Source organism: Engystomops pustulosus, chromosome 5 (genome assembly GCF_040894005.1).
Source record: "Engystomops pustulosus chromosome 5, aEngPut4.maternal, whole genome shotgun sequence".
NCBI classification, from domain to species: domain Eukaryota; kingdom Metazoa; phylum Chordata; class Amphibia; order Anura; family Leptodactylidae; genus Engystomops; species Engystomops pustulosus.
Window position 1 is genome coordinate 163,676,988 of NC_092415.1, and position 24,580 is coordinate 163,701,567.

At 39.3% G+C, this 24,580-nt stretch overlaps 1 protein-coding gene across 4 annotated transcripts in view; it reads right to left on the reverse strand.

The window, feature by feature from the left end:
* KCNH8 (potassium voltage-gated channel subfamily H member 8) overlaps positions 1 to 24,580 on the reverse strand; it is a 252,604-nt gene that overhangs the window by 120,929 nt on the left and 107,095 nt on the right. For all 4 annotated transcript variants that reach the window (XM_072153654.1, XM_072153653.1, XM_072153652.1 and 1 more), the window contains exon 2: positions 14,482 to 14,715. In XM_072153654.1, the coding sequence (XP_072009755.1) occupies positions 14,482 to 14,715 (234 nt within the window). The remainder of the gene's footprint in view (positions 1 to 14,481; positions 14,716 to 24,580) is intronic.

Sequence of the window (24,580 nt, forward strand, 5' to 3'; positions counted from 1 at the left end):
TCTCCAAAATGTCGCAGAAATGTCTCAAGTCACTTCTTTCCATTTTCCAAAAAAATGTGGCAAATTTTAGACAATTTGAAAAGATAAATGTAATTTGTGGCATTTAGCACATCTGGAATAGAAGATAAATGATTCTTACTGATGATAATACTAATGACTAATGCGGACTTTCGGTGCTTTCGGTGCACATTTCAAAAATCCCCCAAAAAGGGGCAAAAATAGCAATGCGCCAAAAAAAGTCTCAAAGAAGACAGAAAAAATTGGAAGAAAAATAAAGATAAATGACCGCGTTGAGTTGGTTTTAGGAAACAATCGGCTCTCCCGCATAGCAGAAATATAGGACACAGAGCCAGGTATGGTTGGCGCCGTGACCTGTGTGGTGGCTAAAAGACATAACTACAGGTGCCGCTCTAATTGGGTACAATGGGATCCTCTGCTGCAGTTCTGGCTTCCAGCTTTGTGCTCATGTTGGGCCAGACAGCGGATCGGTACATGCCCAAGCTAATCCTTTTACATAGTATTTACTTTAATCTGTTGAGTAGTTTCAGGGAAGACTGTATGATAATAGTGGAGCTGTATCCTTTGGCCAAAGAACTATAAAGCAGTAACCTAATAAATTTCTTATAGAACAAATTTACATTGTAATTTTAATTATAAAAAGTAGGTGATGGATATTTGATCATTCTGCTGTGATCATCGTAAGCTAAATCTTAAGCAAAATGCACATAATAATAGCTTGATATACAGCTAGTGAAGTATCTCAGACTATTGAAGAATGTGATACATTGTATATTGGATGTCTATATAATGTTGTGAACAGATTATTTGCTGAGCCCCCATGAACTTGGCCACTATAATTAGTAGCTGTAGATGCTCATTTGATATTCACTGAGAGTCCTTTGATTCGCAGGATGGAGCACACATTTCTCCAGAGTAATTCCCACTGGATTTGTTAAAATTTCTATAAACTTGATTTACTTGAACTAGCGATGAAATTGCATTCGATTGTTATGAGAGTATTCGCACAATGTTGTATAACACTTAAAATTGAATAAAATTCTATTCAATGATTGTAATCATTCTCTAGAAAATTCTTGCGTTTATCAGGATTAAGCTGCAGGACTTGAATGCAACCTTTTTTTTTTTATGTTTTACACAAAGTGAATTAGGGGGGCATAGGGGAAAGAAATGGGACAAGTTACTTTTGTGATTTAACCCCTTACAGCACCGTGTATGTTATGGATTGTTAACATGATAAGGAAGAAAAAAATGAGGGGATTCGTGTGAATTTACAAATCAGATTTGCATAACAGAATTTTTATGTCACTCTTTGTGCCATACTGATTAAAAATATGCATATTTTATAACACTGGAAAAAGGCAATCTTATTTATATCCTTTCAGATTAACATAACAGTTCCAACAGGAAGTCAACACAGGTGAAAAATTTGAATAAACCGCACCCCACCTCCTATACCAGTGGTGGCGAACCTATGGCACGGGTGCCAGAGGTGGCACTCGGAGACATTTCTGTGGGCACTCAGACCATCACCCCAGGACAGGGTTCACCACACAGGAACAAATCCACCAAATATTCCTGCAGTCCCAGGCAACTTGAGAGATGCTGCTCTCAGCGCTATTTTAAAGCAACACTTCATTGGCTGGTTGGAACTGCGGAAACAGTGAGAAGGTGTGGACAGGGGTGCATTATCTTTGGAGGTCATCCTGCTGGACCCTTCATTCCTCCTCTACAGAGAGACCCTGGAGAAAAGCTACAACGAGACTCTGAATTTGCCCTCCTTCTTTCAACTGTATTGGTGTCCTCGGGGGGCTGATACGATTGATATATGTGGAAGAACAGGAAGCAATAAGTTACTTCTTAAGAAGCCATGTTGGCACTTCACTGTAAATAAGTGGATTTAGCTTGTAGTTTGGGCACTCTGTCTCCAAAAGGTTCGCCATTACTGTCCTATACCATCGGGAAGGACTGAAGGTGTCTGCACAGCTTTCTTACAGCACAGAGATTAGACTTCTATAAGGTTTCAGTACAGGTGGTCCCCTACTTAAGAACACTCAACTTACAGACGCCCTTAGTTACAAACGGACCTCTGCATGTTGGCAATTTACTGAACTTTAGCGTAGGCTACAATAAACAGCTATAACAGTTATCACAGGTGCCTATAATGAAGATTTATTGTTTATCCTGGTTCTTATGACAACCCAACATTTTTAAAATCCAGTTGTCACAGAGACCAAAAACCACTTGTCTGGGGTTACAATGATAAAGTATACAGTTCTGACTTACATACAAATTCAACTTAAAAACAAACCTACAGAACCTAAAGGAGGCTAGGAGCTTAGTAGTAATCCCCATCTAATGGGATATGTCAAATAGGATATGTCAAATGATCTAATCATCTATCTCTCTATCAATCCATGTATCAAAAACAAATTGCTATAGTTTTATTTATGGCGGGGTCCAAAAAATAATACTCCTAAAAAACCAGGGGGTGGAGAACAGCACTTTCTCCAAAGGTGCAGTTCCTTTTAATATGTTTGTCAAGGGGTTTTCAAACAATTATTTGGTAGAGACTAGAGATGAGCGAGCACTAAAATGCTCGGGTGCTCGTTATTCGAGACGAACTTTTCCAGATGCTCGAGTGCTCGTCTCGAATAACGAGCCCCATTGAAGTCAATGGGAGACCCGAGCATTTTTCAAAGGGACCATGGTTCAGGAATAAAATGTGTTATTTAATTGAAAAAGAATGTCTTCTGATAAGTTAGCAGATGTATGCAAACATCTGCAATCTATTCTTCACTGTTCCGCGCGTATATTATCTCCCGACAAGTTATCAGATGTGAAGAACAGTGAAGAATAGAATAAAAACAGTGAACACAGGATCATTTAAGTGAAAAACGCAGTGAAAAACACAGTGAAGAATAGATTACAGATGTTCGGCACATCTGCTTACTTGTCGGGGTGATGCCCGATGTCTCCCCCGAGCTGCCCGATGTCTCCCCCGCGCTGCCCGATGTCTCCCCCGCGCTGACCGATGTCTCCCCCGCGCTGACCGATGTCTCCCCCGCGCTGACCGATGTCTCCCCCGCGCTGACCGATGTCTCCCCCGCGCTGACCGATGTCTCCCCCGCGCTGCCCGATGTCTCCCCGCGCTGCCCGATGTCTCCCCCGTGCTGCCCGATGTCTCCCCGTGCTGCCCGATGTCTCCCCCGTGCTGCCCGATGTCTCCCCCGTGCTGCCCGATGTCTCCCTGCTGCTTGATGTCTCCCTGCTGCCGTTCCGCGCGTATCTTCCGACAAGTAAGCAGATGTGCCGAACATCTGTAATCTATTCTTCACTGTGTTCTTCACTGTCTTTTTCACTTAAATGATCCTGTGTTCACTGTGTTCACTGTTTTTATTCTATTCTTCATTGTTCTTCACTGTGTTTTTTTAATTAAATGCTCGATCTCGAGCAGGGGAAATACTCGTCCGAGCAACGAGCCATTTCGAGTACCTTAATACTCGAACGAGCATCAAGCTCGGACGAGTATACTCGCTCATCTCTAGTAGAGACGCTAAAACACTCTGCATACAATACATCAAACTGTGGCAGGAGTCTTAGGAAGCCACTCAACACGGCTTATGTGATCAATACATGACCAGAGAGAAGCCTGAAGAAGGCTGAACCACATCCATGACAGTAAAAGCAACTTTTTATTGACAATAACTTTCAACAAATGGGGCAGAATTCTAAATTCTGTCTCCATTTGCAAAGAAAATCTAATTGAAACACAGCACACCACTTTTACCAAAAGGTTTCAGGCACTTTTCGCGACTGGTGCTCCAAGGCCATTTCACTTTGCCCTTCGTATAAAAAGTGAAATGGCCTTGGACAAATTAATTGCAATAAAAATATAGAATTTTCTGCAGCAACTAATAGGAGGTACAAATTTTGACTAGAAAGAGAGAACCTGTCACTAAGATTCACCCCACTAAATTAGGAGCTGCTTAGGTAGGATAGGAAATGCCCTTACTAGAATCCTCTCTTTATGTGCAATCTCACCTATTGACTTATAAAACATTTTTTTTTTCATCAAAGATAAGAATCTCATCTTTCAGATCACATGAAGCTTATGGCTTTGTGATCTACATAAACAGAGATACAGGCAGCTAAATACATAGTGAGAGATAAAAACTGCAGATGACGATACAGATCCCAGCTATTTTTTAAATGCCAAATGCCCAGTTCTGTAGCTAACAGGACCATACGCTTGATGGTATCCGAAAGATGAGATTCTTAAATTTCATTTGACACATGTAAAAAGACACATTACTAATACGCATGTTTGAGGTTCTAAAGAACCAATGATATTGGCTTCTGATGTGGCCCTACCCCTGCAATCACTAAACTTGACTTATCTTATGTGAAAATGGGACGAGAAGGTGAGATTAAACAGTAAACAGGTGAGATTTCATATAAAAGAAGGAATTAAATCTACCTGAGAGGACTAGTGGTTTAGTGGGGTAAAACCTTGTAACTGGTTTACTCTTAACTGCGCCAGAATTTTCATCTAGCATGAAACACTTTGATAAGTCTGGCGCACTTCGATAAGACTGTCTGGTCTAACTCTGCACTTATCAAAGACCTTTTTGATAAAACTGCCCTGCAAAAAGTATAGGGTGTACATACAATCTATTTATGAGTAAAATCTACAGTAATTACTATTCCATCGATAATACCTGCTAAAAAGAAAACAACAAACTATGCACATATTTTTATTAATCTATATATGTATTTATCTATCGTACCTTCTAGTCTCTCCAGTTTTTTAATTCACATAGCCAAAAATAGCCAGTGTTTTTCAAGCTAAACTTCTTGACTATGATGCGATAATATCAGACGAGGAACAAGGCATTTGGGACTGAGCAGCAGCAGACGGCATTGCCACATATTGCGATGACTGTGCTTATTCATCATTTTACTAGATTACAATACTTGCTGAGACAATATGTTCTTTCTCACTTTGAAAAGCGTGCATAGATCCCTGTGGGAGAAACTCCTGCCTGACTGAGATGTCAATTAGAGAATTCAGGCCACATTTACAATTCCACAGGTTCATTTACCATAAATCTTTTTTGAAAGTGACAATTTTGACATATGGCTAGTGGCCATTTTCTTCTAAGCAGCCAGACTCAGGATAAGTGATGTTAACCATGTACAGCCGTGTGCTGCAGGTCCTCTATCCATCTTTATTTTGTAAAATATGAAGCGTATGATAAAACATCAAAGATTCTTTGGAAATGTACTGATTCACATTAAACAGTTCTCTGTCACCAGTCTTTGACTAGTTGTTCTTGTTGTGTATTTCTATAGTGGGTAATACATACTGGAGGTGTTATTGTAACAATAATCCAGTAGAAGAAACTCTTTTGTGACCGGAGCTCAAAAACGAAAAAGACGATCCATGCACGTTTCCTCCTTATTTGTGCACCAAACACAAGGGATCACTTTCAGGGATAAGTCACCATTCAGACCAGAAACCGTCAATATTTTCACTCCTGTCCTAGTCTCCTCCACTCACTGCATATAAGAGACATATCCAGACATAGTGTAGACAGTTTCAAACTTTTAAAACTTTTATTTCCAGTTCTACTCACATATGTAGATAAAAAATGCGCATATCACAAATGACTCCACGAGGACGCCAATCCTTGCCCGACCCAGGGTTTCGCCTCTGTGCTTCTTCTGGGGCATGATTAGCGTCCTCTAGCTTTATTTATACAAAACTGTTTCTCCATAAAATACGTTTTCAATTTCATACATAAATCACATACATTTAAAAAACATACATTTAAAAAACAAGGAACACGGAATACATCTGATTTGAACAATGTATCTAAATAAGGAAAACACTTTAAGCATACATACACATCAGGCTAAAAAATCCATGTTTGCTAGTTTCTCCAAACCACCTGGAGGGCAATCTCTGTTTTCAAACTATTCTCCAATCACAGGGAGTGCTGAGCCAAGCCCCTCAACCTGTCATTCAAAGTCACGTGGGTATTACCCAATTAACCCAAAAATGTGCTTCACTCATTACATAGGGAGTTGGAGAAAAACAAAACCTTCTTTTGTTTTCATTGTGTCTGGGAGATGTTGAGCTAGAGGTGTTGTATAAACTCTAGCGTATTAATAACAGAAAAACATTTTTTACTTTTATATACATATTTTCTTAATACAAAGATTACTACAAATACATTTTGCACATATTCCTATTTTTACAACCTGTGATCACAGACATCCTCAATGTCTAGTGCTACATTATAAAACTAAATTCCTTTACGTCTACCCTTTACGTCTAAGGAATTTAGTTTTATAATATGTACATAGAATCCGCCATAACAACCTCCTGCGGCAGAGAGTTCCACAGTCTCACTGCTCTTACAGTAAAGAACCTTTGTCTATGGCTATGGTAGAATCGCCTCTCCTCTAGGCGTAGAGGATGCCCCCTTGTCCTGGTCACAGGCCTAGGTATAAAAAGATCTTTGGAGAGATCCTTGTACTGTCCATTCAGGTATTTGTACATTGTAATGAGGTCTCCCCTCAGTCGTCTTTTTTCTAAACTGAATAATCCCAAATTTTGTAATCTGTCAGTGTATTCTAATCCCTCCATTCCCCTAATAATCCTGGCTGCTCTCCTCTGCACCCGTTCCAGCTCTACTATATCCTTTTTATACACTGGTGCCCAAAAGTGTACACAATATTCCATGTGTGGTCTGACCAGGGATTTGCATAAGGGCAAAACTATGTCTTTATCATGAGAATCTATTCCTCTTTTGATACATCCCATAATTTTATTTGCTTTAGCAGCAGCCACCTGGCTCTGGTCACTAAAATTAAGTTTACCATCCACCAATACCCCCAAGTCCTTTTCAACTCCAGTTTTACAAAGTAATTGACCATTTAGAACATAATTATACTTTTTGTTTCCATGGCCCAAGTGCATAACTTTACATTTATCTACATTAAACCTCATCAACCATTTCTCTGCCCACTCCTCAAGCTTCCACAAATCCCTCTGTAATGCTAAACTATCGACCTCAGTATTTATTACTTTACACAGCTTAGTATCATCTGCAAATATTGAAACTTGACTGTGTAAACCCACTACAAGATCATTAATAAAAATATTAAAAAGAAGTGACCCCAATACTGACCCCTGTGGCACTCCACTGGTAACATCAACCCTATCTGGGAATGTGCCATTAATGACCACCCTCTGTTTTCTATCATTAAGCCAATTACTTACCCAAATACACAGATTTTCTCCTATTCCCAGCAGTCTCATTTTATATACCAACCTTTTATGTGGCACGGTGTCAAATGCCTTTGAAAAGTCCAGATATACAACATCCACAGCATCCCCCAGATCCAGTCTTGAACTTACCTCCTCATAGAAACCAATCAGATTAGTCTGACAGGACCTATCTCTCATAAACCCATGCTGACACTGGGTTATAAGGTTGTTCACAGTGAGATACTCCAGGATAGCATCTCTAACAAACCCCTCAAATATTTTCCCCACCACAGCAGTTAGACTCACGGGTCTGTAGTTTCCAGGATCGCTATTTGATCCGTTTTTCTATATTGGTACCACATTTGCTATGCGCCAGTCCTGTGGAACATAACCAGTCCTCAGTGAATCTTCAAATATTAAAAATAACGGTCTGTCTATCACCCTACATAATTCATGCAGAACCCGGGGGTGTATGCCATCTGGCCCCGGTGATTTATCTATCTAAGTGGTTGTGAGGCGGCGCCGTACCTCTTCCTGGGTTAAACTGTTGACATTCCAAAAAGAATTTACATTATTTCTCATTGTGTCTTCCACCAGGGGATTTTCCTGGGTAAAGACAGTTGAGAAGGCAAAATTCAGTAGATTGGCACTTTCCTCATCTCCTTCCACCATGACCCCCATGTTATTTCTAAGGGGACCCACACTCTCTGTTTTCAGTTTCTTATCACTTGAAAAATAATTTGGGATTATTTTTGCTCTCCCTGGCAATATTTCTCTCAGTCTCTATTTTTGCAGCCTTTATCTACTTTTTACAGGATTTATTTTTCTCTCTATAATCCTGTAATGCCTCATCACTACCTTCACGTTTTAGCACCTTAAACGCCATATCTTTCTCGCTTATTGCTTTCCTTACAAGACTAGTTAGCCACATTGGCTTTTTCTTGTTCCTTTTATGCTTTTTCCCATAATGTATGTGTTTCTCAAAGGACTTTTTCAGAATATATGAGAAAAAGTCCCATTTTTTGGGGGGGCTTTTATCTTTGAGAACATCATCCCAGTCTATGCCTTTAAGGTCTTCCCTCAGTTGCTGAAAATTTGCCCTCCTGAAGTTTAGAGTGTTGGTTGCCCCTTCACTAACGCTCTTAGTAAAGCGAATACAAATACAAAATCAATGAATGATATTATGATCACTATTCCCCAGGTTCCCCCCAACCTGTAGTTTTGATACTCTATCAGGTCTGTTGGTAAGGATAAGGTCCAGCAGTGCCCCCCCCTCTTGTTGGCTCCAGGACTAGTTGCGACAGGTAATTGTCTTTTGTTGTTGACAAGAACCTGCTACCTTTGAAAGACCTGCAGGTTTCTGCCCCCCAGTCAATATCTGGGTAATTGAAGTCCCCCATAATAAGTACTTCACCATGCTTTGAAGCCGAATGAATCCATTTCACTTATCAGCATTTCCTCTGCTGCCTCCATTATATTTGGAGCCTTATAACAAACCCCTAGTAATATTTTATTATTCTTTTTACCTCCCCTTATCTCCACCCATAGGGACTCCACATTTGCATTTGGGTTACTGATGTCATCTCGCAAGACAGGCTTGAGGCAAGAATTCACATATAAACAAACCCCTCCCCCTTTTATATTTATACGATCCTTTCTAAAAAGACTATAACCATCTATAGTAACAGCCCAGTCATAGCTACTGTCCAGCCATGTCTCGCTGATACCCACTATATCATATTTCCGCTCCAACATCAAGAGTTCCAGTTCCTCCATTTTGTTTGTGAGGCTTCTGGCATTTGTGTACATACACTTTATATGGTTTTCCCTGTCCGTATTCCTTTTGTTCTTATTCCCCAATCTCATTCCAGCCCCCCTTCCTCCCCCATGGACTATGACTCTTCACAGCTCTCTATCTACACTGTCTATTTGCCCTGCACAAGTGTAGTTGCCCTTCCCCCAGGTTTAAACACTCCTCCAACCTTCTAGCCATTTTTTCCCCCAAATCAGCTGCACCCTCCCCATTGAGAAGAAAAGTCAGCCCAGTTCTCCATGAACCCAAAACCCTCCTTCCTACACCAACTTTTGAGCCACTTATTTACCTCCCTGATCTCCCGCTGCCTTTCTGGTGTGGCACGTGGTACAGGCAGTATTTAGGAGAAAACTACCTTTTAGGTCCTTGCCTTGAGCTTATGGCCTAAATCCCTGAAATCATTTTTAAGGACCTTCCACCTACCTCTTACTTTGTCATTAGTGCCAATGTGGACCATGACAGCTGGTTCCTCACCAGCCCCTCCCAATAATCTGTCAACCCGATCCGCAACATGCCGAACCTGAGCACCCGGCAAACAACACACTGTTCGGTATGCACGGTCTTTGTGACAGATTGGCCTGTGTGTTCCCCTAATAATCGAATCTCCCACTACCAGCACCTGTCTGACCTTGCCTGTGCTCCCATTACCCTTCTTACCGGAGCAGACATTCCCCTGGTTGCTAGCGGCCACGTCTTTCTGCAGCATTGCTACCCCAGAGCTGATATACCCCTCATCCGCCAGCCTGGCAAACTTATTGGGGTGCACCAGATCAGGACTAGACTCCCTGCAACTCTTCCCTCTACCCCGCCTTCTACATGTTACCCAACTAGCTGCCCCCTCACTCTGCACCTCCATACTTCCCTCCCCACACCCATCTTCCCCAGAGAGTTTGTGCTCCAGGAGCAACAAACTTCGCTCCATATTGTCAATTGCCCGCAGCCTTGAACCTTGCTCATTTATATCCAGAATCTGGGCTTCCAGATGAGCAATTTTCACACATCCCACACAGCAGTATTCCCCCTCGAACGGCTGTTCAAGGAAAGCATAATGTTTTACTTGGAACAATATTTTTAAAAAGGAAAATACAAAGTGAAGTTGGAGGTTTTTCTAGAATATTACAGATACAACCGGGGTGGAGCATTTCTTTACTGCTCTAAGTTGTCAAAATCAGCAAATGTGTATTAACAGCCTAAACACAGAAAAGGAGGAAAGTGTTAGTTTGCTTGGGGTCTGACTATTGGGATAAATATTAGTGTTCTAATCTTTTCCAATATGCCAAGATGGTTATCTGATGCAGCTCTATAGCAGTGAATAGAGTACTGATCGGCATGCACAATTGTTGCATTCCCTCATTCTCCTAAGTTAATGTTCCAGCATTTGTGCCCCTTTTAACCAGATGCCCATTCATATGCCATTAAACCTCTGGGATGATAATATCCCCTTTTATTGCGGATTTTGGCTGATCATGCATTAGGAGTTACTTTTGTTCCACATGCCATAATGATATTGGGAGTTGGGAGTGTTATCATGAAGTGGTATTGTATTGAATTTGTTTTATGAGAATTGTTATCATTAAAGGGGTTGTCCACTTTCAGAAAATTATTGATATGATTTTTGTAAGGAAAAGTTCTACAATTTTCCAAATGCTGGAACATTAACTTAGGAGAATGAGGGAATGCAACAATTGTGCATGCCGATCAGTACTCTATTCACTGCTATAGAGCTGCATCAGATAACCATCTTGGCATATTGGAAAAGATTAGAACACTAATATTTATCCCAATAGTCAGACCCCAAGCAAACTAACACTTTCCTCCTTTTCTGTGTTTAGGCTGTTTTGCTGATTTTGACAACTTAGAGCAGTAAAGAAATGCTCCACCCCGGTTGTATCTGTAATATTCTAGAAAAAACCTCCAACTTCACTTTGTATTTTCTTTTTTAAAAATATTGTTCCAAGTAAAACATTAAATGTTAGCAAAATTGACATTTCCTGAATAAAGCTTAAAGGGGTATTCCCACCTGGGCATTCTCATTTAATTAAATTCATTTGCAATATATAAACATTTCTTCAATTAGATGTTATCAAAAAAAATGTTCCTGTGTGAAGACAATTTCTCATAAATGTAACCATGTTGTCCCTTTGAAATGAGATAGCTTCCTCGGATACGATCACCCCGCACTCTGGCAGCGGTGGTCAGACATGCCCTATGGAGTCCTGCATGACGCCCTGGATTCAGCGATCATTACTGCAGGACAGCTGTGGGACATGCAGTAGCTCCCGGCCATTTCCTATACAAAAACCTTTTGTTTGTTTGTGCAATCATTCCAGCAGAGGTGGCCGTATCCAAGCACACAGTCTTGTTTCTAAGGGACCATATAACTACATTTATGAGAAATTATCTACACACAGGTAAAACATTTTTAATAACATCTAATTGAAGAAATGTAAATACATGGCAGATTAACCCCTTAAGGACGCAGGGTTTTTCGGCTCATTTCTCGCTCTCCAACTTCAAAAATCCATAACTTTTTCATTTTTACGTGTACAGACCTGTGTGAGGGCTTATTTTGTGCGTAACAAATTTTACTTTCCCGTAATGTTATTTATTTTAACATGCCGTGTACTGCGAAGCTGAAAAAAAATTCCAAATGTGGAAAAATTGAAAAAAAAAACGCACGTTCTTGTGGGCTCAGTTTTTACGACTTTCACTCTTCGCTCCAAATAACACACCTACTTTATTCTTTGGTTCGGTGCGATCGCGGTGATACCAAATTTATATAGGTTTTATTGTGTTTTAATACATTTTCAAAAATTAAACGAATGTGTACAAAAAAGAAAAAAATTTTTTTGCAATCTTCTGACGCTAATAACTTTTTCATTCTTTGGCTCACGGAGATGTGTGAGGGGTCATTTTTTGCAAAATGAGGCGACGTTTTCTTTGCTACCATTTTGAGGTCTGTGCGACATTTTGATCATTTTTTATGTTATGTAAAAGGTGTAAAAGTCGCATTTCGGACATTTGGGCGCCATTTCCCGCCTCGGAGGTCACCGCCGCCCATAACCGTTTTTATATTTTGATAGATCGGGCATTTTGGGACGCAGCGATACCTAATGTTTGTGATTTTTACTGTTTATTATGTTTTATATCCGTTCTAGGGAAAGGGGGGTGATTTGAATTTTTAATATTTTATTAATTTTTTTTTATTTTTTAAACTTTTTTTTTTCTTTTTTTTTCACAATTTTTTAGACCATCTAGGGTACATTAACCCTAGATAGTCAGATCGCTCCTACCATATACTGCAATACTTCTGTATTGCAATATAGGGCATTTTTGCAGCACATTCATTACAATGAGCCACTGGCTCATTGTAACGAATCTGCAGATGCCAGATAGTCTCGGGTCAAACGAAGACCTGAGGCTACCATGGCAACTGATCGCTGCCCCCCGATGACGTTCGGGGGCGTGGCGATCGTAATAAAGATGGCGGCGCCCGTGCGCCGCCGTCATTTAAACGCCACTGGCGACTTTGCCGGCGGCATTGAAAGGGTTAATAGCCGCGATCGGTGCAAGCACCGACCGTGGTTATTAGCGGTGGGGGTTTGCTGCAATATGCAACAACCCCCACCTCTGTATGAAGAGGACTCAGCCTGTGAGCCCTCTTCATACATCCCTTATACCACTGCGCCGTAGAGCTACGGCGCAGAGCGTTAAGCGGTTAATGAAACTGAATGTGAATGCCCAGTCTAGAATTGTTTGTTTTTAATTCTTTCCAGACTTTCTGCTCTTACTTTTTGAGATGTTGGGGCGACTCCGAGTGCCGCCGCCGTTGCAGATGATTTCCTGATTTGTCAGGTGACCACATGATCATTTACTTTTTTTACAATGGCAATTGTTGTATCCCCTACTACCCAAAAGCAATGAGCTAGCATTGCTTTAATACATGTTCGCACAACTTTTACAGCATGATGCTAATAACTGGTTGATTGCTATACCTCATATCAATATTGAGATTGTTTATCTCATATGTTTTTACTCCATTTTGTTTATTTGTTTGTAAAATTGCTGTGCATGTATAATATTATCAGTAGAAATCTGTATTTATTGTTGTCTTATCCCCTCCCCCATTACTTACATTCTCCGAGGATTCCGGAAATGGCACATGTCACGTCATCAGTTTGGGGAGTGTCTGTTTTCATCTGTATGCTTTTAAATACCCATATCATTTAGTCTTATGTTATGCCATGACTAAGAACGGGGTTACCGTTTGAAACGTGTTGGCCAATAACGCAGTGGGATTTTAAATACTATGCCATAATAAAGCTTGAGTTACCTTGGACGTGGCCGGATATGGAATCTTCCTTCCTTGTACAAGTTTGATTCTGCCCCTTACAAAAGGGTGATCCGTGCCTTGTCCGGTTCTCCAAAAGGGTTTTAGGTGGGCAGGACTTATCGCTGTTTACCAGTCGAGAATACCCCTTTAAAGTGGTAGTCTCATTTCGGCAAATTAATGAAAAATTATACATTTTTTTTAATATAATTTCTGTATCAATTCCTCACAGTTTTCTAGATCTCTGCTTGCTGTCCTTATATAGAAAGCTTCTATGATTTCCATGGTCACACAGGCACACAGCATATTAGTATCAGAGAGTAATCAGATCTGTGTGGTATAATGAGCCGCGCACCTGTGTGACCATGGTCAGATTTCTGTCCAATGAAAATAAACAAAACTTTCTAGAAAAGATCTAGAAAACTGTAAGGAACTGTAAGGAATTGATACAGAATATATATTGGAAAACAGTATAACTTTTCATTATACAAGCAATAACATTAAACGGGAACATTAGACTGCCTGACCTTGAAAATAAACATTCACTGTGTTATTGTATTTATAGTAGCCTCATAAGAATATTTTGAATATTGCAGAAGATTTACATATATTATATGCTGACCTACACATGGCATTATTGTGAGTTGTGAGAAGGGAAGTCATTGGGACACTTATCATGGAATAAACTGAGATGCAATAAGTAGTCGGTGAAATGTCACCGTATAAGCATTTGTAAATCTCTTCCTATCTTTATGTATCCAGTGATTATAAAAGCATTGCCCTATAAATGTTACAAGCCCAATTTTTAATGAATACATGTTTATAGCTAGGTGGCTTATTAAAAGGTATAAATCACCGCTGACCTTTCCAGCAGTTGTGTTATTTCTGTTACTGAAAGGAAATTACAGAATGATAGTAAAACATGAAAAGCGTAAAGGCATATAGGAAGCTATCCAGTTCTTCAGTGAATTGACTTATCACCCTCAAGAACATCCAGAACACTTATCCACATATACACACAAGAAAAGAGGAATCACTTACCATTCTTCTTGTAAAACATGATTTCCCCCTTGAATTCACTCTTTTCCTCTAGTGACATTTCAATTTCAAGTGTTGTCTGTTCATTTGTTTCAGCACCATATAAAAATTTACAGCTGCAACTCTTCTGCATGACCTCAGTTCGTGCAAATCCAGCAAGTTCACAAAAGCCATCTGAACAATAAACTATAGGGAATCCTTTGGCCACTTGAGCATTTGCGAGAATGAAGTTGCTGTCTGAAAAACAAATGCAGATAAATAAGTTTAGAAGATATAAAGCAAATACAAAAAAAAAATTTGGCAAGACCAATTTATAGTGCTTTTTCGATGTGCATTGCACTATTTTGCAGGGATGTCGCTATAGGAGGTGCTCCTTAGAACAAGGAGCTTTTAAATATTTTGTGTCGGTACAAAAATAATCTTAATTTGATGTAGGTACATGAGTAATATGCCATTCATAGCATGATATGGACCCATACCATAAGTAGCCTGAGTATTTCTTTACAATGATAGAATATTTCAGTGAAAAAACATGATATTAAAATATTTGTTGTATAATTGAGCTATATGTCTAGGCAAAAACAGGATACCTTACTAAGGTATCAGCTAAATATACCTATTTTAATGCATTTCAGTATATATTGAGTATAATTTGTGGGTACTGTGCCTAAAGGGGACCTGTCATCAGCAATTGGTGTAATAAACCACTACCAGGATATTGCCAAACAGCATAATACCTTCTAGTTTTTGTTTCTTTCATGACCCAGTGTGATGGCATCATCTAGATAATCAACTTTGAAGTGAGATGTAAATTGGTAGTATAAAGTCAAGGAGGCGGAGAGTTTAACACTGAAATCAAGGTGGGGAGCTCTGAATACCTCCTTCACTGTGATTGACATCATGCATCAGAAGATCTGATTAGTTTTATCTCCTAATGCAGGAAAATCAATTACAGTGAAGTGGCTTTCTGAGGATGAGATAGCATGACTTGTTAAAAGCTCCGCCTCCTTGACTTTATACAACCAGTTTACATATCACTTGAAAGTTGATTTCCTGGATGAGACCACCATACTAGATCATGAAAGAAACATGATCTGGAAGGTGTTCATCTGCTTGGCAACTTACTGGTAGTGTTTTTTTTAGTTAATTTCTGCTGACAGGTTCCCTTTAACAGCAAAAGAAAAGCAGATTACATGGCTTTGTGAAAATAGTACACTGCTCTAACAATTAAAGGAACACTTAAACAACAAAATGTAACTCCAAGTTAGTCATGCTTCTGTGAAATCAACCTAATAAGTTTTAAATCAACACTGATTGTGAATCAATTTCTCCAAAGGTTGAGCAAGTGTAACAGTCAACAGGTAGAATTTATAGGAAATTAGCAAGAGAACCCCTATAAAGGAGTGGTTCTGTAGGTGGTGACCACAGACCATTTCTCTGTTTTCATCCTTTTTTGCTGTTGTTTTTGGGAACATTTGCATTTTGTCATTCCTTACAACTCCAGAGGGAGCATGAGGTGGTGTCTACTTCCCACAGAAGTTGCTCAGGTAGTGCAACTCATCCACAATGGCCAATCAATGTGAGCTGTTGCAAGAAGGTGAGCTGCGTCGGTCAGAACAGTGTTCAGCGCATAGACTCCACGAGGGTGATAACAAGGCCAGATGTCCAACATTGTACAGTGTGGAGTTGGAAGAAGCACAGATCACGAAACGGCTCTTACTCTACATAGTGGGGTGTCCTAACAATACTCATTTTTGCATTGTGTTACTTTGTGAGTATTTTGTCAACACAAACTTCTGACTTGAAGACTCAAGACAGTGGTGAGTGCCATTATTTTACCTTCTACCTACCTAAATAGATAAACTGACTTTCTTTCTCATGGGGCAGATTTATCAAAAGTGTGGCCAAGTAATGCAGTGAACAGCTAGTCTAAACAGTTTTATGCTAGATGATAAATCACAGTATAAGATTTTGAGAGTAGCAGTAATTTGCACCTCCTGCCAAAATTTTGGAATATTTGCACATTTTGGTGCACATTTTTTTCTCATAAGCCACACCCAGTTTCCCACAAGGTGATGCACAGCATCAAAGACAATTTATCGAGTTTCTACTTAAGGCCTTTTAGATTTTTTTTGTGTCCTCTCAAGCCTACCTGTACACCAATATGCATATAATCAGGGTGTCATTGGCATGTAAGGTATGCTCATACGCCAATGACTATAGAAAAGACTGCTCGAGCCATAGGACCTGCTCTAAAGTTGTTGGCCCACACACCGGGCCGTGGAAACCGTGGAGACCATGTGTGTGTGTATCCATTAAAATACATCGGACTGTGTGCTATCCGTTTAAAGAGCAGATAGAAAATGCTTCAAAACTACATTCCTGTGCATGTAGTCTAAATTTGAGGAATAGTTTTCAATAGTCCTACTTCCTTAGAGAATAGTTTAGCCTTTTAAATGACATGTAAACCTTTTTGTATATTGCTATATACATACTACAACAGACTATAGAGCAAAATAAAAGCACACAATCTGTCAAAATATAATATGATATCTATAAGAATATATAATTTGTAAAATGTTACATGTAGTATATTTCGAGCTTGGATTATATGAAACATATTGCTAAAATACAATACAATTGGATGATATGTAGGTCTAGATTTAATAGATATACTTTAGATATACAAGGATAAGACAATATTTTGACATCTACAGTAAATTTGTTACCACGGAGGGCATGATCACTTGGCAACAGTTTTTCCAGATAATTAAACTGATAGTGAGATTACCGCCACTTTCTCACTGATGTGCAATGGTTGTAGTCAGTCTGGCAGTTTACCGCCAGGGGGTCCCTTTGCCTCTTTCAACCTCAATTACAGAATGCTTTTATTCAGGGCAAAGTATCTAACAAAACAATAAAGGAGAATGTAAAATGAGCTAAATATTTGTGTAATTCATCACTTTTCATGTTTAGTAATAATGAAGTGTGTCTTCCAAAACTGCTCAATATGAAATCTACAAGAATATTACTATAGTTACAATATTAATGTGTGAAAGTTAGAAATAACCAATTCAATTTGGCAACTGTTAAAATATTTCCCTTATCTCCTTTCTCGTCAAAGATTTCCATTGTCATATTGAATAACCTGAATGGAATTATACACCTCCACAAGAAACTACGGAGGGACCTTGATTCACTGCTACAAATGCAAAAGTGAGAAATGAGGGATACAAAGAGCTCATGGAGACTAATGAATATGCCTGTATGTTATTTATACCCTGTCTTAATAAGACAGATCTTTTAACCAGTTAAGGCCCATGTTAGTTCACTCATTAAATATAGTGAAATACATTTTTTTCTCACTGTTGGGTTATCAATGTTTTTTTTGTGGCCAATACAGATTATTTTTGTTTAACATTTGAGATTTTTTAGAAGTAAAAAGGATTTGAGACTTAATCCTGGGACCTGTACATATCTTAAAAATTGGGTGCACCAGTTACTTGTCTTATGACCTGTTAAAATAAAGAAGGTGCTTTGTATACTAGTCAAAAAAGTCTATAGGAGAGCAGAAAAAATTAAGAGAAAACAGTCTACAGAGTTACACTGGTATGTTTATATTTGGCTCAGCTGCAAGACTAAGGTCAGGGGACACCTATGTTTTAAATATATATATTGATGACACCCCACATGCCGATGCATAATGCACCTAAGATACTCCACCCTGGATTATCTACCCTGGATTATTTCTACAATAGAATAGAGCTGTAAGTGGTGCCAGGAACCCCAGGCCGGCCCACTTACTTACCACTCCCTGCCAACTTGGGGTGAGAGTAGTGTAAGAGAAAAAGGAATTCCTGCGTGCCAGGATTTTTACTTTTTCTTGGCTCGCTCACCAGAAAAGCAACACAAAAACCATGATAAATTCTCCCCACTGTCTAATGTAAGCTCTGCCTTGATAAAGAATCAAACTTGGTTTTAGTACAAACGGCAAAATGTAATGACTATATGACTTACTCAGCCATGATTAAAGGTTTAAAGAAACGCGTTGGTTTTGTTTCTGGGCTTTTTAAATGATGTTTAAATAAAAGAAGAAGATTTTAGTGCTACTTAGTGCTTGGCTACTTTTTCATGTGACTCAATACTGACATTTAAATGTTTAAATATTTTGATTAGAAATTTGGGATAGTCAACTTAATATCGTCTTTAATGGCTTGTAAAGATGAAAAAATTTGTAAGCACTTTCTTAGAAAGCTCACATACAATATGCTGATCAAGATATTTTTTGCCACAAGTGTAAATATTGACTATATTATAATCAGGTTATTATTTCGAAGTTCTCCAAAATATTCAAATTCCTCACTAATATATGGAGTAGGAATTTTCACATTCTCCATTTTGCTTGACAAAAGAAAATAGTTCAGAACATTTGTCAATGGTTACAGAAAAAGTTAGAACTAAAAAACTACTGGAAGGTAGATAAGGGGGACTTAAAGTACATTGAGCCACATGTATCTATTGTGCCAAACTAGCTGCGCAGCAAAAATAACCAGGTTTCCCTCATTTATCCTACCATTCCAGATGTTTTGTTGCACCTAATGATATTTATCACTTGCAACTTTTCATTCAGGCGCAAAAACGGGCACGAAAACACTCCAGCCCGAAGGGGGCGTTAACTGAGAAGTAAGGACTGAGCCCTTGTGCAGAGCAGCTCATCCCCAGCAGAAGAGCTCAGCCTGACACTAGTACAGACATTAGAAACACTGCCTGCAGCCTCTATTTACAATCCATCACCTTCTATTTACAAAACAATCTGCAAAAGCCTCAGCTCAGAGCAGCAGAGAAGAGAAATTTGCAAAATTTTGCAGATAGTACAGACAAGTGTCCCCCGTGTAGCAGGATGACTACACTGGTGTCTGAGGGGGATACTGGGCAGAATTACAGGGGGCAGAAGAAGACCAACACTGGGGGATCCCCTCCAGGAGAAGCCCCTGCTGAGGAGGTAACTGGGTGCAGGGTGTCACACACCTGGGCTATGCCATGAGTATTATCTTCATGCTGGGATGTGGGAGAGAAGCAGAGTGGAGCTTGTAGGAGGATCACATGTAACGGCCCAAATCTAACATTGGGCCTAAAATGCGCCAAAATTGTGCCAATTTGTGTGATTAATAAGAGGGAGGAACTTAACTTATCACAGATGGTTGTAGCTTGTGATAATTCTGGGGCAACAGTGTGCCAGAATTTAGGCACAACTACTACACTTAGGCGCACACAAAAGTGATACATGTGGCCCATTATGTAGTATTTATGTACGATATGTGTTTTACAGGGGGTAGAAAGATACCATCTTTTATAAGTAATAGGCTTCGAAGCTGCATCCAACCGCATTTTTCTTTCAAGTTCTGCAACATGAAAATTGAAAATGAAAGCACTTCACATTTTGAAAAAAAAAATCTTCTATTGTGTCTTCATTAAAGTTGTATAACTTCTTCGTGGGCCTTAAGTCACTTTTGGCCTTAACGTAACCTAACGTTTTGACCTTTCCATTGTTACATTTTGAGAGAAAGATGATATTGTATTGTATGTTTCTAGAAAAGTTTACTGGTATTGCTTGAAGGGAATTTGAAGACTTCATTCAGTTTAATGGATAGTTTAAAATGTTATTCAGAGAGTTAGAAAACCAATGCAATTTAGGGATATATCATTCTGAATACATATTTTTATTACAGGTAGAAATACAAAAAGTTTGGACAGAGAAACATTGTTGTAGATGATGTTTTGCAGCATATATCAATGGTAATGTAAAAATGCTGCAAACTGATCTCAATGACAACAATACCACTAGGAAATATACTGTCTCATTGCCTACCAAACTCAACTAGATGCAAGTCCTAACTAACCTAAAATACATTGCCATTATTATTTTTTTATAATCTTTTTTTCTCAAAGAGACTTCCTCGTTTGAACCCTTTTGCAACCAAGGGTCATTGGTACCCGAATGACCAGGTCAATTATTTAAATGATTATAACTTCAAACAAATAACTAAAATGTGAAAAAATACATTCTTTTTAAATAAGCAGTAAAACTGAATAAAGCTTTACCAAAATGTGTTAAAATATGTACATAATCAATCTGTTGCCCTTCCCCAAGTTCAACTACATATGTAGAGAGTGCATGTACTTTTGCAAACTGTCAGCTCTGACTTCTTGTAGCAAGATGATCTTTTTAGGTGCCTCAGAAACAGAGGTATCTACAATTAAAGTGACAGTCATGAAACCTGATAAAAATGTGTTGGAAAGAAAGGTACAGTCAGAGCAGGAGCTAATTATAAAAATGCATTTCTGACTGCAACTTAGGGTTCAGGAGATATAGCCATGTCAATTGTGTCAATGTCATGATGTGTTATATGTGTGCTATCTGTATGTAGTATGTACAGTTGGGATCATACCCATGAAGTTGGGGTATTCCCATGAAGACAAGTTTCTTAAATATACTCAGGATAACAAAATAACACATTCTCTAATTCCATGTTATTAACAGAAATACAGCATGTCACAGATAACCTGTCTTTATCAGTCCTGGTATACACAATTTTGGTTTCCCCTGGACTCGACCCTGGATCTTCTGTCTCAGGATCGGGAGCCATCTTGCCTGACACACTCTCAGAGCCCGCCCACATCACTTGGGGGTTGAAATTTGAGAATTTTCTTTCATGGGCAAACCCATTTAACTAAAAAAATTAAAAACTCATAAAATACATTTTTTTTTATCCTGGATACTATATATGCTCCAGTAAGAGAAATAGGCTGTGCAACACTTGTTTTCTAATGCAATTTCAATATTTATTGTAGAAATATTAATAAATATTGAAATTGCATTAAAAAACAAGTGTTGCACACCCTATTTCTTTTACTTTAGTCTAAGGGGTTGGATCCCGAGACTGTTGCACACCTAATTACAAAAGGGTGCAGACCATCTTGGAGCATATATATAAAAGTAATGCTAACAGGGTCTATTAACGAAACTTAAACTTAAACTTGATCTTAAACTTGGTCTGCTGCTTAAGTAGCTTACAATGTACTTGTCTTTTATGACATTATTCAAGCCAGGAGGGCATTAGGAAATCCTTCTCCATCAAAGTCACTCCTAAAAGATGCAACATTAAAACTTCTTTTGACTCTCAGAATACAGAGGAACATCATTGTGATGCTGTCACTGGTCCTTCATTATAGGTTGGAAGTAGCTTGTTGCCCTAAATCCTCATTACAGGTCAGCTTTTAGCTAGCCAGATTTATCAATCGGTGTCAGATACTTTATAACTTTACATTTTTTATTATTTTATGTAACAGATAGTTTAATGTCTACCTTCAAATCCTTTTAGCAAATCTCACCCTTTGTATTATAAGAATAATTACATATGTTACAATATTTGAATAGCTATGGAACCGAAATTTGGAATTGTCTTTGACCAGAGTCTTTCCATGAGAGACAAGTAATAAATTTGTAGACTGCAATGCAGTCCAGTAAAGGCCTATCATCTGTGAGTTCTTCAGAGAAATAACTTACCTTCTTCAGCACTAATGAAAACTGTGTGAAACAGAGTGGTTTTTGGACTTCCTCAAAGTGAGATTCTGACTGAAATCGTTTCTATCCCCTATTGTTTTAACAATTGTCTTTCTTTGCCGCCTACATATAATGCTGTCTAACAGACAATTCAAGTTCAAAAACTAATAAACAAGCTAAGTTATACTGATATCAATGTACCAGTGTATGGTCCATTAAAGGGAACCTTTCATCCGGAGCCCTTTTTCTGGCTCTCCCATGTCCCCATAGAGATTAGTGTGCCTTTGCCATAGTTAGATTAAATTTTATCTTTCTTTCTGCAAAGCAGTGTCCCATGGGAGTGGCCAGTGAGAAGGAGTTTCCCCCAACAACACCCTCGGAAACCGCTCAGACATCTATTTCAAATTTTAAAAACACTGATATCTTCCTATTTGAAATAGATGCATGACGGAGCGCTTTCCTGAGGGTTGGGTTTGGGGGATCACTCCTCACTGGCCACTGGCCACTCCCTTGGGACACAGGAAACACCTTTCTGTTTATCAGAAAAAGCCAGATTTATTATAAAAGCAATGTGCACATTATTCTCTATTCCCTATTCTGACATGGAGCCAGAAAAAGAGCTCCTGATTACATTAATAGTTAATAAATAGTCAGAAAGTGCAATGGAGGCTGTACAGAACCTACAAGAGCTCCAGTACCCAACATTACACAGAGGCTGTACACAGTGGCGTACCGACCGCGGTCGCAGCGGTCGCCATTGAGACCGGGCCCATCGGACGGGGGGGCCCGGACGACCATCTCAATGGCGACCGCGGTCGGTACGCCACTGGCAGTCGGGCAGGGGCCTCCGTCCGGACAGGAAGCTCCTGCCCGTCACTGAATAGTGCTCGATGCGGCAGTAAGCGGCCGCTCGAGCACTATTACTGGAGCGATGTGGCCGGAAGACAACCCCGGCGCACATCGCTCCATGAACTGGAATGCGCGGCAGCGTGATGACGTCATCACGCAGCCGCGCACCCCTTCCTGCCCGCCCGCGGCAAGAAGATAGAAGACGCGGGACCCGCTGCCAGAGGTGAGTATAGGTTATTTTTTTAATGGGGCTTATTTTATAAAATCATTAATTTGATCTGATAACTCATTGGGGGGGGGGAGGTTTGCGCAAGAATATGTGGTAATTAATTGTGGGGGGGGGATATGTAATAATTAATTGTGGGGGGCAGAATATGTGGTAATTAATTGTGGGGGGGAAATATTTAATAATTAATTGTGTGGGGGGAGAGATTGTAATAATTAATTGTGGGGGGCAGAATATGTAATAATTCATGGGGGGGGCAGAATATGTAATAATTCATTGTGTGGGGGGGAGAGATTGTAATAATTAATTTTTTTTGGGGGGGAGAGATTGTAATAATTAATTGTGGCGGAGGAGAATATGTAATAATTAATTGTGGGGGGGGGGTATGTAATAATTAATTGTGGGGGGGGAGAATATGTAATAATTAATTGTGGGGGGGGGGGGAGAGAATATGTAATAATTCATTGTGGGGGGTTATACTATTTAATAATTCATTTTGAGGGGTAGAATATGTAATAATTCATTGTGGGGGGGGGGCAGAATATGTAATAATTAATTGTAGGGGGGGAGAGAATATGTAATAATTCATTGTGGGGGGGCAGAATATTTAATAATTCATTGTGGGGGGGGGTTATAATATTTAATAATTCATTGTGGGGGGCAGAATATGTAATAATTCATTGTGTGGGGGGGAGAATATGTAATAATTGTAGGGGGGAAAGAATATGTAATTAATTGTGGGGGGGGGGGAATATTTAATAATTCATTGTGGGGGGTAGAATATGTAATAAGTAATTGTGGGGGGGGATTGTAATAATTAATTGTGGGGGGCAGAATATGTAATAATTCATTGTGTGGGGGCAGAATATGTAATAATTCATTGTGGGGGGGGGCAGAATATGTAATAATTCATTGTGTGGGGGGAGAGATTGTAATAATTAATTGTGGGGGGGCAGAATATGTAATAATTAATTGTGGGGGGGCAGAATATGTAATAAATAATTGTAGGGGGAGAGAATATGTAATAATTCATTGTGGGGGGGGGGAATATGTAATAATTCATTGTGTGGGGGGAGAGATTGTAATAATTAATTGTGGGGGGGGGCAGAATATGTAATAATTCATTGTGGGGGGAGAGAATATGTAATAATTAATTGTCGGGGGGCAGAATATGTAATAAATAATTGTAGGGGGAGAGAATATGTAATAATTCATTGTGGGGGGGGGGATATGTAATAATTCATTGTGTGGGGGGAGAGATTGTAATAATTAATTGTGGGGGGGGCAGAATATGTAATAATTCATTGTGGGGGGAGAGAATATGTAATAATTAATTGTCGGGGGGCAGAATATGTAATTATTCATTGGGGGGGGCAGAATATGTAATAATTAATTGTGGGGGGGGGGAGATTGTAATAATTAATTGTGGGGGGCAGAATATGTAATAATCACTGAAATATCGG